Source organism: Bos indicus, chromosome 21, assembly GCF_029378745.1.
Source record: "Bos indicus isolate NIAB-ARS_2022 breed Sahiwal x Tharparkar chromosome 21, NIAB-ARS_B.indTharparkar_mat_pri_1.0, whole genome shotgun sequence".
Classification (NCBI taxonomy): Eukaryota; Metazoa; Chordata; class Mammalia; order Artiodactyla; family Bovidae; genus Bos; species Bos indicus.
This window is the reverse complement of record NC_091780.1, coordinates 25,342,286-25,357,999: the sequence shown is the minus strand read 5'-3', so window position 1 is coordinate 25,357,999 and position 15,714 is coordinate 25,342,286. Positions and strand designations below refer to the sequence as shown.

Below are 15,714 nucleotides of genomic sequence, written 5' to 3'. Positions count from 1 at the left end.
GTGGATTCATGTTGATGTATGGCAAAACCAATACTATATTGTAAAGTAATTAACCTCCAATTAAAATAAATAAATTTATATTTAGAATTTCAAAAAAAAAATGAAATGAAAAAAAAAAGCTCTACAAAGAGTAAATACCACAGAGGATGTACAGAAAAGGGAATCTTCCCACAATCTTTGTGGGAATGTAACTGGTGAAGCCACTATTGCAAACAGCATGCAGTTTCCTTGAACACTAAACATACAGGTATCACATGATGCTACAATCCCACTCCTAGGTTTAGATCTGGAGAAATTCATCATTGAAATTCATTCAGCGAAATGACACGTGCACCCCTGTTTTCAGGCTAGCACTATTTACAATACCAAAGATGTAGAATCCACCAAAGTGTCCACTGACAGAAAAATAAAGACTACGTGGTATATCTATACACTGGAATACTACTCAGCCAATAAAGAGAATAAAATAAGACATTGGCAGCTGCATGGATGGACTGAGAAGTTTTCATCCCAAGTGAAGCAAGCCAAAGAGAAAAAGACGAATATCCTAAGATATCACATACAGGTGGAATCTATAAATTCATCCCAATGAACTAATGTACAAAACAAAAATGGACTCACAGACTGAGAAACCAAATTCTGATTATCAAAAGATAGTTAAAAGGGAGGGATAAATTAAGAGTTTTGGTTAATATATAAAAACTGCTGCTGCTGCTGCTAAGTCGCTTCAGTCGTGTCCGACTCTGTGCAACTCCAGAGGTGGCAGCCCACCAGGCTCCCCCGTCCCTGGGAGTCTCCAGGCAAGAATACTGGAGTGGGTTGCCATTTCCTTCTCCAGTGCATGAAAGTGAAAAGTGAAAGTGAAGTCGATCAGTTGTGTCCGACTCTTAGCGATCCCATGGACTGCAGCCCACCAGGCTCCTCCATCCATAGGATTTTCCAGGCAAGAGTACTGGAGTGGGTTGCCATTGCCTTCTCCATGTGTGTGTGTGTGTGTGTGTTTGCTATAAACACTAATATTTATCAAATTGATAATCAAATAGGCCCTACTGAATAGAACAGGGGACTCTACCGAAAAAACTGTAATAACCTATATAAGGAAAAAACTGGAAAAAGAATAGATATACTTCTATGTAGAATCAAATCAAGTTCCTGTACCAACAAGACAGTGGAAATCAACTCTACTCCACTGTAAAATAAAAATTAAATTACCTGAGCTTGGTGAAGGGGAAACCAGACAGTGGTGACCTATAAATTAGACATGTGATATACTATGATATTAATATGACACCTCCAAAGGTTTTCACTCAGCAGAACACAGAGCAGCAACCCACTCAAAGGTGCCTGACCTCACGTGAATGTGACAAGGTGAAGAGAAGAAAAAGGACCACAGGTTAATCAGGGCAACACCCTCAATTCAGAAATTGGGAATCTCTGAGGAGACAGGACACACTGCAGGTAAAGAGCAGATACAGGGTCTCCGGGTACAGGAACCTGACCCATGCGCATGGGGGTGAGCCCACAGAATCCCCAGACTTGGGGTCCCATGGCCCTTGGTTAGGTCACCAGGTCTCTGCCAATTGGGCCCCTAAAGTGGAAGCAAGTGTGTTCCTATAACCCCCTGGGATGGTAGAAAGAAGTGTAAGGTCGGTCTCCTCTCCCCACACTGTCCCAGAGAAGTCCTCCTCTCTTCCCTTTGGTTCTGTGTGATATTAACTGTTTCTACAGCTGTCATGATAATGTTGAACACACTACCTTGGTTCTGGCAGGCTCAGTCCTTTCTTGGTCCACTGAGGTGTTGAGAAAACACACACCAGACGCAGGGCTGGGAGACGAGGGCCGGGTCTAGTCTCTCCTGAGGAGGGATGGTCAACCAGAAGGAGACCACAGCAGCGACCTCACCTGCTGCCCATTGGCCTTTTGTCTGATCCATGTGCCCTGCAATCAACTCACCAGGTGAACCTGCCTCCCTTCCCACTATGCTTGTGCTGGTGAATTGGAATAATCACCAGGTAGACACCTGAGGAATCCCCAGGAGCCCCAGGGAGGGTGAACCTCTCGGGGGTAAACAGGCAGACAGGCACAGGCCTGTATAAAGTGAACACCATAAAGCATTAATTTCTAAACACAGGTGAAGCACACGTGTATTTTTCCCTTTTTCCTAGTTGTCTGTGTGTGGTCTCTCTGTACACATGATCCTGACCCATGCAGATCGTGTGAGACTCACACAGTACCCAGACCCCCCACCTGGGGTCACAAATCCCTTGTCAGGACAAGGACACCATGGCTGTGGTTGGCGGGTTCCCAACGTGTAAACAAGCCAGGTCCCTGGGACTTCCAGGGACCCTAGAAAGAAGTCTAGGGTCAGTCTTCTCTCCCCACAATTGTCCCTGAGAAGTCAGGCCCCTCCTGTTTTCACTATGGTTCTGTGTGATTTTTGTTGCTTTGAAAGTTCATTCTAGAGATGAATACTTTACCTTGGTTCTGGCAGGCTCTGTCTTTCTTGTCCCGCTGAGGTGCTGAGAAAACAGGAGCTGCTGCTGCTGCTAAGTCGCTTCAGTCGTGTCCGACCCTGTGCGACCCCATAGACGGCAGCCCACCAGGCTCCCCTGTCCCTGGGATTCTCAAGGCAAGAACACTGGAGTGGGTTGCCATTTCCTTCTCCAATGCAGGAAAGTGAAAAGTGAAAGTGAAGTCGCTCAGTCGTGTCTTGACTCCTAGCGACCACATGGACTGCAGCCTACCAGGCTCCTCTGTCCATGGGATTTTCCAGGCAAGAGTACTGGAGTGGGGTGCCATTGCCTTCTCCGGAGAAAACAGGAGAGCTGGGCTGAAAGACGAGGGGCAGCTCTGTTCCCTTCCGAGGAGAGAGTCGAGTGGAAGGAGAGCACAGCAGCAACCTCACCTGCTGCCCATTGACTTTTTGTCTGATCCCTGTGCCCTGGAATCAATTCACCAGGTGTACCTGCCTCCCTACTCAACCTGAATGTGCTGGAAAATTGGAATGATTACCAGGTAGCCCACCTGAGGGGTCTCCAGGAGCCCCAGGGAGGTGAACCTGGCGGGGGACAGACTAGGAGCCTGACCGCAGCACTGACCCCTGGGAGGGCCAGGGAAGCCCACTCAGAGGAGAGCACGGTTCCCAGAGAAGTCTGCCCAGCCCCAGAGCCCAGACATCTGAGCACTGACGTTCAGACGCAGGCACGGAGTTTCCCAGACAGAGGCCAGGCCAGGCCTGCACCCGGGTCCCCACGTCCCAGCGCACACAGAACAGTCAGGCCTAAATGTCCTCACTGCAGAAAGCACACGGTCTCATCTCTCAACATCATCAGTGTAGACAGGACTTAGAGAGGTCTAAATCTACCATGTAGACAGAACTTGGTCAAGTTCAGACTAGTTTAGGGCTGGTCTCCCAGCAGGCACAGGTCACACACATGTAAGGTCTCTCATCGTTGGACAGGGGCTCACCCTCATGTGGGAACTAGGATGTACATTTCTTGAAGAAGAAATCATCACTGGGCTCCACACTTCACCCACATCAGGAAACTGAAAGGATCTGTATCATTACACATTTCAGCAGGCAAAACAACAGTGTTATCAATTTCTCTGGCCACATGATCATCAGGATGAAGGGGAGACCCAGGAATTTCTTAGAGTGCAGCCCAGTCTCCTATAAAGATACACCGGAAGTGGCCTGATTCCAGCATCCCAGGCCTCCAGCAGGAGGCGGCCACACTGGAAGCCTTCTAGAAAAGTACATTCTTCATCAGAATAGAAATATGTTGTTGAAATTGCAAGCATTCTAGTTATTATTTGCAAACCTAAAATATTCTTAAAATCTTGGCACTCTAATCATTGTGTTTCCCATTGGTTCCTTTGTATTCAGATTTTCTGGGTAGAAATAAGCCATCATTTCAAATTAGTTTCTTCTAATTCTGTGTTTTGTTGTTATATGAAATGAAAGGTCATATTTGAAAAAAAAATAAAAATTTTCCTGCAAACAAATAGTGACTCAAAGAGCCCATGAGGTGCATGTATTTTGTTTTCTAAGAGTTTCATTTTTCTCCTTGAAGAAACTGAACAAATAGGGCTCCTGGTTTTTTTTGCTTCTCTGTTCCAAATGAAAAAAAAAATTATTATATCAAGATATAACTGTTTTTGAGTTTTGAAATATCATACCAGTGTAACAGGGGTTCAAGGAAGTGGAATGCTCTTATGCTGCTGCTACTGCTGCTAAGTCACTTCAGTCGTGTCCGACTCTGTGCGACCCTATAGACGGCAGCCCACCAGGCTCCCCCGTCCCTGGGAGTCTCCAGGCAAGAACAGTGGAGTGGGTTGCCATTTCCTTCTCCAATGCATGAAAGTGAAAAGTGAAAGTGAAGTCACTCAGTCGTGTCTGACTCTTAGCGACCCCATGGACTGCAGCCTACCAGGCTCCTCCATCCTTGGGATTTTCCAGGCAAGACTACTGGAGTGGGGTGCCACTGCCTTCTCCCTCCATACACTACCATGTGTAAAATAAACAGCCAGTGCGAAGCTGCTGTATAACACAAGGAACTCAGCTTGGTATTCTGTGATGATCTAGAGGGGTGGGATGGATGTGGAGGGTGAGAGGGAGGCTCAAGAGGCTCATGTATGTATGTATGCATACAGCTGATTTGCATTGTTGCAAGCAGAGATTAATACAGCATTGTAAAGCAATTACATTCCAATAAAAAAAAAAGAAAAAAACTATAAAGCAAACGTTTTCCCAATTGCTGATGATAAAATATAGCGTGAACTTGTCGTTCTGTTGCTCAGTCGTGTCTGACTCTTTGAGACTCCACAGACTACAGCATGCCAGGCTTCCCTGTCCTTCATTATCTCCTGGAATTTGCTCAAACTCATGTCCATTGAATTGATGACACCATTCAACCATCTCATCCTCTGTCGTCCCCTTCTCCTTCTGCCCTCAATCTTTCCCAGCATCAGGGTCTTTGCCAATGAGTTGGCTCTTTGCAACAGGTGGCCAAAGTACTGGAGCTGCAGCTTTAGCATCAGTCCTTCCAATGAATATTCAGGATTGATGTCCTTTAGGATGGACTGATTTGATCTCCTTGCAGTACAATTCGAAAGCATCAGTTCTTTGGCGCTCAGCCTTCTTCATGGTCCAACTCTCACATCCATACATGACTACTGGATAGGTTGAACTGGCCCAACCAAACCTTTGTGTATCACTTCATGTTGTTCATATGTGTACCTGATCTCAAGGCCATCTTCAATATGCTTAATCATATGCTCTGTATAATAGTAAAATGACTTTAAAACTTTATTTTTAAAAATATTTAAAAATGTCATTGTTCTTATGGGGATATAATAAATGATTACTAATTGGATTCGTGTCTAATTATTCTCATTTTAAAGATGTAGAGTCTGATGCAGAGTGATTAATTTTCTTGAGGTCATATGGAATCCATGAGTATAATTGGTGAGATATTTTGAGTTTCCCAGATAAGTAATATCATGGAAAAAAAGACCCCTGCTTATACCCCTCCCCCTCTACACACATAACTAAATGACAACAAAATACCCAAAGGAGACATAGCAACCAATGGCAATATGTGCCCATTATTGGGATTTTAATTCAAACAAAGACACTATAAAAACTATAGAACAAATTTTGGTATCTATTAGATATTTCATATTAGAGGATTACCATTAATTGTCTTAGGAGCCATTATGATTTTGTATAAATATATAAAAAGTGCAATAAACACATACAACTATAGATGAAATTACATAAGGTCTAGAAATGGCTTCACAGTAACATGAGGAGGAGGAAATGTGATGCAATGGAGGGACTGTATATAAAAAGCAATAACCCTAGGATAATCATGAGAAAAATCGCAGACAAATCTCAGCTGAGGGACATTCTACAAAAAAACTGACTAGGAATCCTCCAACATATCAAGGCCATTCCAAACAAGCAATGCCAAGAAACCATCACAGTCGAGAACAGCCTCAGGAGACAAGGTAACTAAACCTAATGTAGTAGCTGGATGGGATCCAGGGCAGAAACTAAGAAAACCTGATAAAGTATGTTTTAGTTAATAATAGAGTATCAATTTGGCTCATTTACTGTGATATAGGTACCATACTATTAATAGTAAAACATTAATATTAATAATATATATTTTTAAAAGAACCTAAAGAGATTAACAACCATTTGTAATAAGTGAACCTTGTTTGGGTCTTGATTAGAACACATAAACTCTAAGGACATTCGTGAATCAATCTAGTAAATTTGATAAATTTGTGTATGATGCTGAAGCTGAAGCTCCAATACTTTGGCCATATGATGTGAAGAGCTGACTCACTAGAAAAGACCCTGATTCAGGGAAATACTGAAGGCAAAAGGAGAAAGGGGCAATGGAGGATGAGATGGTTAGATAGTATTACTGACTCAGTAGACATGAATCTGAGCAAACTCTGGGAGATAGCAGAGGACGGGGCAGCCTGGTGTGCTGCAATCCATGGGGTTGCAAAGAGTTGGACACAATTTTTCCACTTCCAGCAAGCTTCTGTTGAATGCACTTCCACTTTCTATGAACAAGTTTTAAAGTGGTCATCAGAGCATTCCTTAATCTTCTTCCATTTTACCTTATCTTCTAGAAACTTCTTGAAGCATTTAGTGTGTGGAAGGCTCTTTCTCAGTTCCTAGTGCTCCTGTAGATTTCCCCTAATTAAAAAATAAAAAAAGAAACATATCTGCTTCTACTGGATGGAATTCCTGCTTTCTTCCTTCAAATCTTTATTCAAAAGTTAGAAGCTTATGAGAGAATTCTGAACAGTCACTGATTATCCTTGAGCCTTTCTTTTCTTGCCTGTAAAGTGGAAATCACCTTGTAAAGTTGTCAAGGTGAAAGGGGGTGTGGCATGGATTGGGATATTAAGATTGACATGTATACGTAAGTATGTATACAATAGACAACTAACGAGAACCTACTGTATGGCACAGGGAACTCTACTCAAGGCTCTTTGGTGACCTAAATGGGAAGGAATTCCAAAAAAGAGGGGATATATGTATACATGTAGCTGATTTACATTGCTGTACAGCAGAAACTAATGCAACTCTGTAGAAGCAACTATACTTCAATAAAAAGTAAAAAAAAAAAAAGATTTAGTAATAGCATGTATGTTGAGTTTAGCACAGAGCCTGGAGCATGTTAGTCACTCAGTCCTGTCTGACTCTTTGTGACCCTATGGACTGTAGCATGCCAGGCTCCTCTGTCCATGGAATTCTCCAGGCAAGAATACTGGAGTGTGTTGCCATTTTCTTCTCCAGGGGGTCTTCCTGATCCAGGGATAAAACCCTAGTCTCCCTCATTGCAGGCAGTTTTCACCATCTGAGCCACCAGGAAGCCCACCTGGAGCATAGTGGAAACCTAAAAACTGACAACTGTTTTATTGTTGTGTCTCTAATGATATTATTTAAACCTCACCATGGAAGCACAGCTAGAAAGGTAGGAGTTTAGCAATTATTTGTAAAGAAAGTATATTGCAAATTTGCTTACTAATTATGTAACAGAATTATCTAACAGATACGCGTGTGCTCTTTAATCTGGCTACAAATAAAATTGTGAAAATGCCTCCTCTTTCCAAAAAGCATACGAATCTAATTAACATGCCACAGTAGTCAATCAACAGTGTAGAATTTAACTGTGGGTGTTTGCATTTATTGCAGTCAGCCATGGATGAGGGAAGCAGCCTGCAAGGTCCAGAAACATAGGGAAGCAATATACTTTCTTTACAGATTCTCTACATGAACCAGGTCAGGTCTTGAAAAATAAATAATTTCAAAACCATTCTAATCAAGCTTTTAGGCTGAAGTTGAAATAATGTTAGTAATGGTGATGATGGTCATAACAATAGTTCATATATAACTGCTAAACTCCAACCTTCCTAGCCATGCGTCCATGGTGAGGTTGCTGCTTTTCAGGTTTCCACAATGCTCCAGGCACTGTGTTAAACTCAACATACACACTGTCACTAATTCTTTTGTTTTCATTTTTATTGGAGCTCCCTGGCAAGTAGGCTGACTGCTGAGGGAGAACGCACTGTGTGATTGAATGCATGGTCCCATCCTGATCACAGGAAGGATTAAATGTTAGCACTATTTTTCTTGAGATTTAACAAGACAAACTAGAGCTAATTATGATCACTCTTATTAAATTTCTGCCCTGCAAATTCGGAAACTGTGATAATGCAGACTTGGTGTATGTGAAAGACAATTAAGATATATGATTCAGTGCCGTCAAGTGGAAATTCTCTATTAACAGTGCACCGTTGGATGATACAGACCAATCATTTGTGTGTTTATTATTTAGTTGCTAAATTGTATCTGACTCTTTTGCAACCCCATGGACTGTAATCTGACAGGCTCCTCTGCCCACGGGATTTCCCAGGCAAGAATTCTTTACCACTAAGCTACCAGGAAAGCCCCTTATGTGAGTTTATCATCTCTCAATTTTGTGCACTTAGTTTTTAGATTTTCTTTTTTTGGTATGGCTCATTGGTAAAGAATCCATCTGCCAATGCAGGAGACTTGGGTTCAATCCCTGGGTTGGGAAGAACCCCTGGAGAAGAGAACTGCAACCTACTCCAGTACTCTTGGCTGGCAAATTCCATGGACAGAGGAGTCTGGCGGGCTACAGATCAAGGGGTCGCAAGAGTCAGGATACAACTTATCAACTAAAACGGACAACCACCATTTTTGAAGTCTTCATTAGATTTGTTACAACACTGCTTCTGCTTTGTGTTTTGACTTTTTGGCCACGAGACATGTGGGATCTTAGCTCCCTGAACAGGGATCGAGCCTGAACCTCCTGCAGTGGAAGCTGAAGTCTTAACCACTGGACCACCAGGGAAGTCCCTGTGCACTTATTTTTGACTCCTAGTGCCATCTGCTTCAGTGTTATCAAGGTTCACCTCAGGCTGAAGGAATAATACTCATGTGTCACAAAGCATCTGCGTGGTTTTAAGATGGAGAGAGGTTCATGAGCGCACAAGCAAGGATGCAGCGGAGGTGGCTTACAGAAGGGGTGTCAGTCTGTGCTGCACTCATCAGTCTTGGGAAGATGACCAAAATTCCAGAGCAGAGAGCTGAGCTGAAGAGTCCCCCTGTGGGGATGATGTGGAAGCAACTCTCAGAAGCATGGCTCTAGGGTGCATCTGGATGGCCAGGGTTTAAGTATATACACACTACTATGTATAAAATAGAGGGTGGCTCAGCTGGGAAAGAATCTGCCTGCAATGCAGGACACCCAGGTTCCATCTCTGGGTCAGGAAAATACCCTGGAGAAGGAAATGGCAATCCACTCCACATCCTTGCCTGGGAAAGCCCATGAACAGAGGAGCCTGGTGGGCTATAGTGCATTGGGTTGCAAGAATTGGACACAACTAAAGTGACTGAACACCATATAAAATAGGTAACAAATGAGATAACTTGCTGTACAGCTCAGGGAACTCTACTCAATGCTCTGTAGTGAACTAAATGTTAAGGAAATTCACAAAAAGGCATATATATATATATATACACATACATACACATATACATATATGGGCCTCCCTGGTGGCTCACACAGTAAAGAGTCTGCCTGCAATTCAGGAGACTGAGGTTCGATTCTTGGATTGGGAAGATGCCCTGGAGAAGGAAATGGGAACCCACTCAAGTATTCTTGCCTGGAGAATCACATGAACAAAGGAGCCTGACGTCCATGGGGTCGCAGAGTCAGACACGAATGAGCCACTAACACTTTCACGTATGTATAGGTATAGGTGATTCATTTTGTTGCACAACAGAAACTAGCCCAACACTGTAAAGCAACTGTGCTCCAATAAAAATTAATTTTTAAAACTGTGAAGAAAACAAAAATAAAAACAAAAAACAAAGCACCTGTTGAGCTCACTGGGGCCCTGAGTGTATTGCCTGCCTGTGACCTCGCAGGGCAGTGGTTTTAGTGCAGCATAGAGAAAGCCTCTGTTCCTCCTTGTTGGTTTAACTGTACGATACACAATCCTGTAAACAAATTAATTTCCCTGGGGACTTCTGAAAGCATCCTAACTGTATTATCATTTTTCTGCATAAAGGAAGCTTAGCAAGAAAACAATTATGGAATGGACTTGAAATGATCTCCAAATGGCCATCAAATAAGAGATGGCAGTCCACAGACATGCTGGGAAAAAAAAAAGTTTCTCTTGTTAAATCCAATTTGTTTATTCTGAAAGCTTGGTTGACTCTCTCCTGTTCTTTTTTCCCTTTGGGCAGAAATTCTTTGGCACCAGCGTTTAAAAAAATTTAAATGTCCATAGCCTTTGTGCTCTGTCCCCTCACTCCAACCTATTATCAAGGCCAAGGAATTCTCAAATTTGGCCTGTTCTGCAATGAGCTGACCAGGCTGGGGCGGGGAGGATGAGTGGACAAGCCACTGCAGTATTCTTGCCTGGAGAATCCCGTGGACACAGGAGCCTGGTGGGCTACAGTCTATGGGTCTGCAAGGAGTCAGATACTGACTGAGCAACTGAGCACACATACACACACATCAACAAAAATAATGTTAAACCTCAATTAACTAGAACTTTTATTCAAAACAGTGTCTTTGGCAACCCATTCCAGTATTCTTGCCTGGAGAATCTCTTGGACAGAGGAGCCTGGTGGGCCACAGTCCATGGGGTCACAAAGACTCAGACACAACTGAGCAGCAAACACTTTTAGAAAAAAAAGACAAGTAACAAAAAATAAAAGGATAATATTTATTTATTTATAATTCCAGGGGATGTCCCATATCAGTAAACTGTTCCATTTCTTGTCCCTTCTATGACTACTTTCAGTTACAATCGTTCAGTGTAACACATCTGAAGCAACTGAAATACTTCAAGCGTCAAAAAACATTAACTTACCTCTGGCATACTGTATTTTTTAAGGCAGAAGTATTTTCTGCAGTCGTACTTTCCAGCAAAACTAAAGAGTGTTTGCTGGTTAATCTTCAGTTTACCAGACCACACATTTCAGAGTTATTCCAGTTAACTGAGGTTTACAGTCTTAAGATCATATTACCAGAGAGGGAAAAATTTCCCTTTTCCTCTAGCCATTTAAAGAGACCTCTGCCACCAACACACCTCCCTATCTTCATGAAAATATCCAGTGAAATACTACTTTAGATGGAAATTTTTTTATCCTAATTACCATTTAGAAAAAATTCTTTTTAAGTTGATACTAAAGAGAATTGTGATTTCTGCACATCTTCCACAACTATTTGATAGAGCTTAATTATACATACATTTTAAATGAGATAATCATTTTCAAGGGAAAGAAAAAGAAAGTTATTTATATAAAAATTTTGCTTTATAAAAGTGTATAAATATCATCCTGCCAATATACTTTCCATTCCCTCCTAAGGCAGCTGCACCTGTGACAGTGAGGTCGTAAATATTACATCTTATTTCTTGGATAGAACTGTGTAGGTGTTCAGAAAGTATATTTTCCAGTAGGTGTGATTCTGTTGGATATCAAAGCAGTCGTTAGAGATGTTAGTATTTCATTCCATTTCTTCCTTTATGAGATTATCACCAAATGTTGAATTGATGATGTCTGTTTAGCCAGGCACCACCACCATCACCATCATCACTTCAATTTTGGGAATTCTCAACAGCATGCCTCATTCAGAGAGATGGGTATAGTTTATATATACTATAAACTTTAAGTGATAAAGATTACGTGATAAAGAATCCAGTCTTAAAGTACACCTTTAGATCCTCTGTTCATAACAGATTACTGTGAATTTGTACAAATTCAATTTATCGTTTAAAATTGTACTATGTAATATATTACTAGATTATTATGAAATATTTTTCCTATAAATGCACTCAAAATTTTCTGAGGCATTTGTTAAGCCTATTTCTAGCAATATGCCAAATGCTAACAACCAGATATTTAAAAACTCCAAGGATGAAGTCAGCTTTCTTCATTTTCTGAAAATTAACTTGAGTTAGTAGGAATTCTGTGGAAATACTGACCTACTTCATCTTATGTAACCTTCAAAATAGTTCAAACAGAAACAAACAAAAAACACAAACAAGCTACATAAAACAAGAATCTTTCAATTATAAAACTGCTGAAATATCATGAGTCAGCTGATCTAAGAAATTATACAAGATAAAGCTGAAACAGCTGTTTTTTTAAAAACAATTAAACCCATTCTTTTTTCCCTTAAGGTTACAAGAAAATGGAAATCACCCATTAAATCATGCAGAGATTTAAGTCAACATTTATTTACCTAAGAAACCAAAATGTCTCTTATCTTACAGTTATAAATATTCATAACACGCCAACTCTTTTTTTGTGACCAGTTCTTTATGCCGTTGAGACTAGACTGCATGGTACTGCTTAGCCGGGGTGTATGATAATGCTGAATTAGGTATTGTTCAGCTGGATGTTATAAAGCTGAATTATGTATAAAATATTATTTCTGGTATTTGCCCATCTTCTATTGAAGTGCCATTATTATTGCCAGGAGAACTAAAAAAGAAAAAGACAGTCTTGCTAGCAGTAGGTGTTTCGTGCACCACCTTCTTCAGTCCTTTTGTACCATAGTGGGAATCCGGACCCTAAATGAGAGCAAACGGTTCATTAGTCATTTTCATTTAATAAGCACTCAACTGGACATGGCATTTCAATTAGATTAACGATCTACTTTATTTCTTTATAGCTCTTGTATAAAAATTTATGCCAAGTCATTTACTGAAAAATGTAGTTTCTGCTACAAGCTAATTAATGACTAAAAATACTGAACGTAGAGCTCGGGTATTAGAGAACAGTGAAATGGTTTAAAAAAAAAAACAAAAAAAACTGTTTTATCTTCTATTAAACTTGCAATCTCCTGATCAAACAAAGGGCTACTAGATTCTTGTGGAGAACTAACAGCTCTCCCGAGCAGAGCTGTGCTGAGAGGCACTGCTTTTCTCAAAGCCGTGGTACAATTTAGCTCCCAGCTTCCTGCCTTCCCTGCTTCCGCCAAGGATTTATTGTGAGTGATTCTCAGCTGCTATTGAAACACGTGCTCTGCAACATGCAGGAGGAAACCCCAGGCCCTGCAGCTCACCAGGTAGAACACTCGGGAAGACTCTTACTTTGAGTGTTGCGCATGCCATGTAGCACAAGTTGGGCAGGATCTCTATGGGTTCTTTGAACATGACCCTGAATGTGTTAGCAGTTCCGTCACAACTGAATCCAGTATCATTTTGTCCCAGTGTTTGTTTTTTTTCATATTCTATGATCTGTAATTTTTAAAAGAAAAGTTAAATTTAAGTTACATCAACTGAAATAAAGTTTCCTAGAAAAGAATATGAAGCCCTTAGGAACAGCACAGCAGGCTTCTACTTTCTGTTGTCATTTTTCTCTGCCATCTCTAACCACCAAAGATGGCTTGAAACACGCTGTCAGAAAACGCATTCACCGGCCTTGGCTGTAGAAGAGGAGCTTCTAAAAAGGACACATGGCTTGGGAACTGGTGTTAAAGAACGTGTGGATTTTAGAAACCTGAGGGAAATGAGCCTTTACTCCTTGCTAGCCTCTGTCTTTGGAGAAGGCAATGGCACCCTACTCCAGTACTCTTGCCTGGAAAATCCCATGGATGGAGAAGCCTGGTGGGCTGCACTCCATGGAGTCGCTAAGAGTTGGGCATGACTGAGCGACTTCACTTTCACTTTCCACTTTCATGCATTGGAGAAGGAAATGGCAACCCAATCCAGTGTTCTTGCCTAGAGAATCCCAGGGACGGCGGAGCCTGGTGGGCTGCTGTCTATGGGGTCACACAGAGTTGGACACGACTGAAGCAACTTAGCAGCAGCAGCAGCAGCAGAAGCCTCTGTCTTGTTGATGGGAAATTCCTGTAATATCCTATGTGGATATTTAAAATATGATAATTCTGTCTGTCCCATAACCTGTGCCAGGCACTGAGACACCCTCAAGGAGCTTCTAGTCATGAGAAGACAAGTAAACAGGGACAATTCAGAACAGCACCTGCAGTAGGAGAGTTGTGCTTGAGATGAAGTGGAGGAGGACAGGAAACACTGATTTTATCAGGAAGTGGTGAGGCTCCACAGAAGAGTTTTAAAAGCTCAAGCCAGAGGTCCAGGTTATAAGAGAAAAGTCTTCATGCAAAGACAGTATGTGTGGAAGCCAAGGCTCACAAAACCATCTTTTTGCATATTTCAGATAAAGAGAGTAACAGCAACACAGGCTGAACCAGTACATGCAGTGGAAGATGGGGACAGTGGCTACCTCGCGGGGAGAGACCAGAAAAGATCACGCAGGATGTCTGGGGTGCTGTATTGCACTGTTCCTTCATCAGGCCACTGGTTACACAAGCAAGTCCACAGTAAATGGAAAGGAAGTCACACACTTATAACTATGTGTACTTTTCTGTATATACAATTGGCCCCTGTGGACGTGAAGGGCTTACTGTATGACATCATTTTATATAAGGGGCTTTAGTATCTATGGGTTCTCGTAACCATGTGGGGTCCTGGAACCAACCGCTCAAGGATACGGAGGGACCACACTGTATCACAGCTCAGTAAAAAATTTAAAAGAAACAAAAGACATGCTGGCACCCGGGAATAAAGTAGCTGAGACACAAAATTTGGCTGTGGCAATGCAACCTACAGCAAGCCACTCAGTTTTACCTTTTAATTTGGGAAAAAATTTGTTTGCCTTCTTCCTAAGGCTATTGTGAGAATCAAATTATAAAACTAGAGCAACAATGACAGCAACAGACTCTGTTTCAAACACTTTACAGGCATCGTCTCAACTGGTCCTCAGAACATTATAATGGAGGTACTATGCCTATCAATGGCACCCCACTCCAGTACTCTTGCCTGGAATTCCAAATCCCATGGATGGAGGAGCCTGGAGGGCTGCAGTCCATGGGGTCGCTGAAGGTCAGACACGACTGAGCGACTGCACTTTCACTTTTCACTTTCATGCATTGGAGAAGGAAATGGCAACCCACTCCAGTGTTCTTGCCTGGAGAATCCCAGGGATGGGGAAGCCTGGTGGGCTGCCGTCTATGGGGTCGCACAGAGTCGGACATGACTGAAGTGACTTGGCATAGCATAGCATGCCTATCAAAGTAAACAAGGAAACTGAGGCTTACAGGGGTCACACAATCTGCCCACAGTCACACGGTGGAGATAGCAGAGTTGAAATTCAAACCCAGGGAGATCTATCTGGTAATGTATCTAGAGGGTGCATAAGACCAGTCACTCAGTGGAAGAACATAAAGAGAAGTCCTATTTCTATTCATTTTCTATTTTATCAGCTAAGTACACCTATAACCCTGATGCCCTCCCTCAGTTTGTCAAGGGCTCTGGAGTTTCATGTAACATGTGACGGGCACTGAAGGAAGAGAGGGCTCTTCAGCCATAGAGAATGATCGTCAGGCCCTCGCTCTTCCAGGCCTGCAGATTACACAGCCTGCCTAAGTGGGTTTACGGATCCTATTAGATAGGATCTCAACAATATATAGGAGAAGGCAATGGCACCCCACTCCAGTACTCTTGCCTGGAAAATCCCATGGATGGAGGAGCCTGGTGGGCTGCAGTCCATGGGGTTGCTAAGAGTCGGACACGACCAAGGGACTTCACTTTCACTTTCATGCATTGGAGAAGGAGATG

The 15,714-nt window shown here is 42.2% G+C and overlaps 1 protein-coding gene across 5 annotated transcripts in view; it reads right to left on the bottom strand.

Annotated features, from left to right (window-relative positions):
- Positions 1 to 10,777: 10,777 nt before the first annotated feature.
- Positions 10,778 to 15,714, bottom strand: part of BTBD1 (BTB domain containing 1) — a 51,926-nt gene continuing 46,989 nt past the window's right edge. For 4 of the 5 annotated variants that reach the window (XM_070775224.1, XM_070775225.1, XM_070775227.1 and 1 more), the window contains 2 exons: positions 13,168 to 13,314; positions 10,778 to 12,645 (listed from right to left, as the gene is read on the bottom strand). In XM_070775224.1, coding sequence (XP_070631325.1) covers positions 12,487 to 12,645; positions 13,168 to 13,314 — 306 coding nt within the window. In that variant the 3' untranslated portion in view covers positions 10,778 to 12,486. Of the gene's footprint in view, positions 12,646 to 13,139; positions 13,315 to 15,714 lie in introns of all 5 variants that reach the window. The other variant, XM_070775226.1, reaches the window with a different exon arrangement.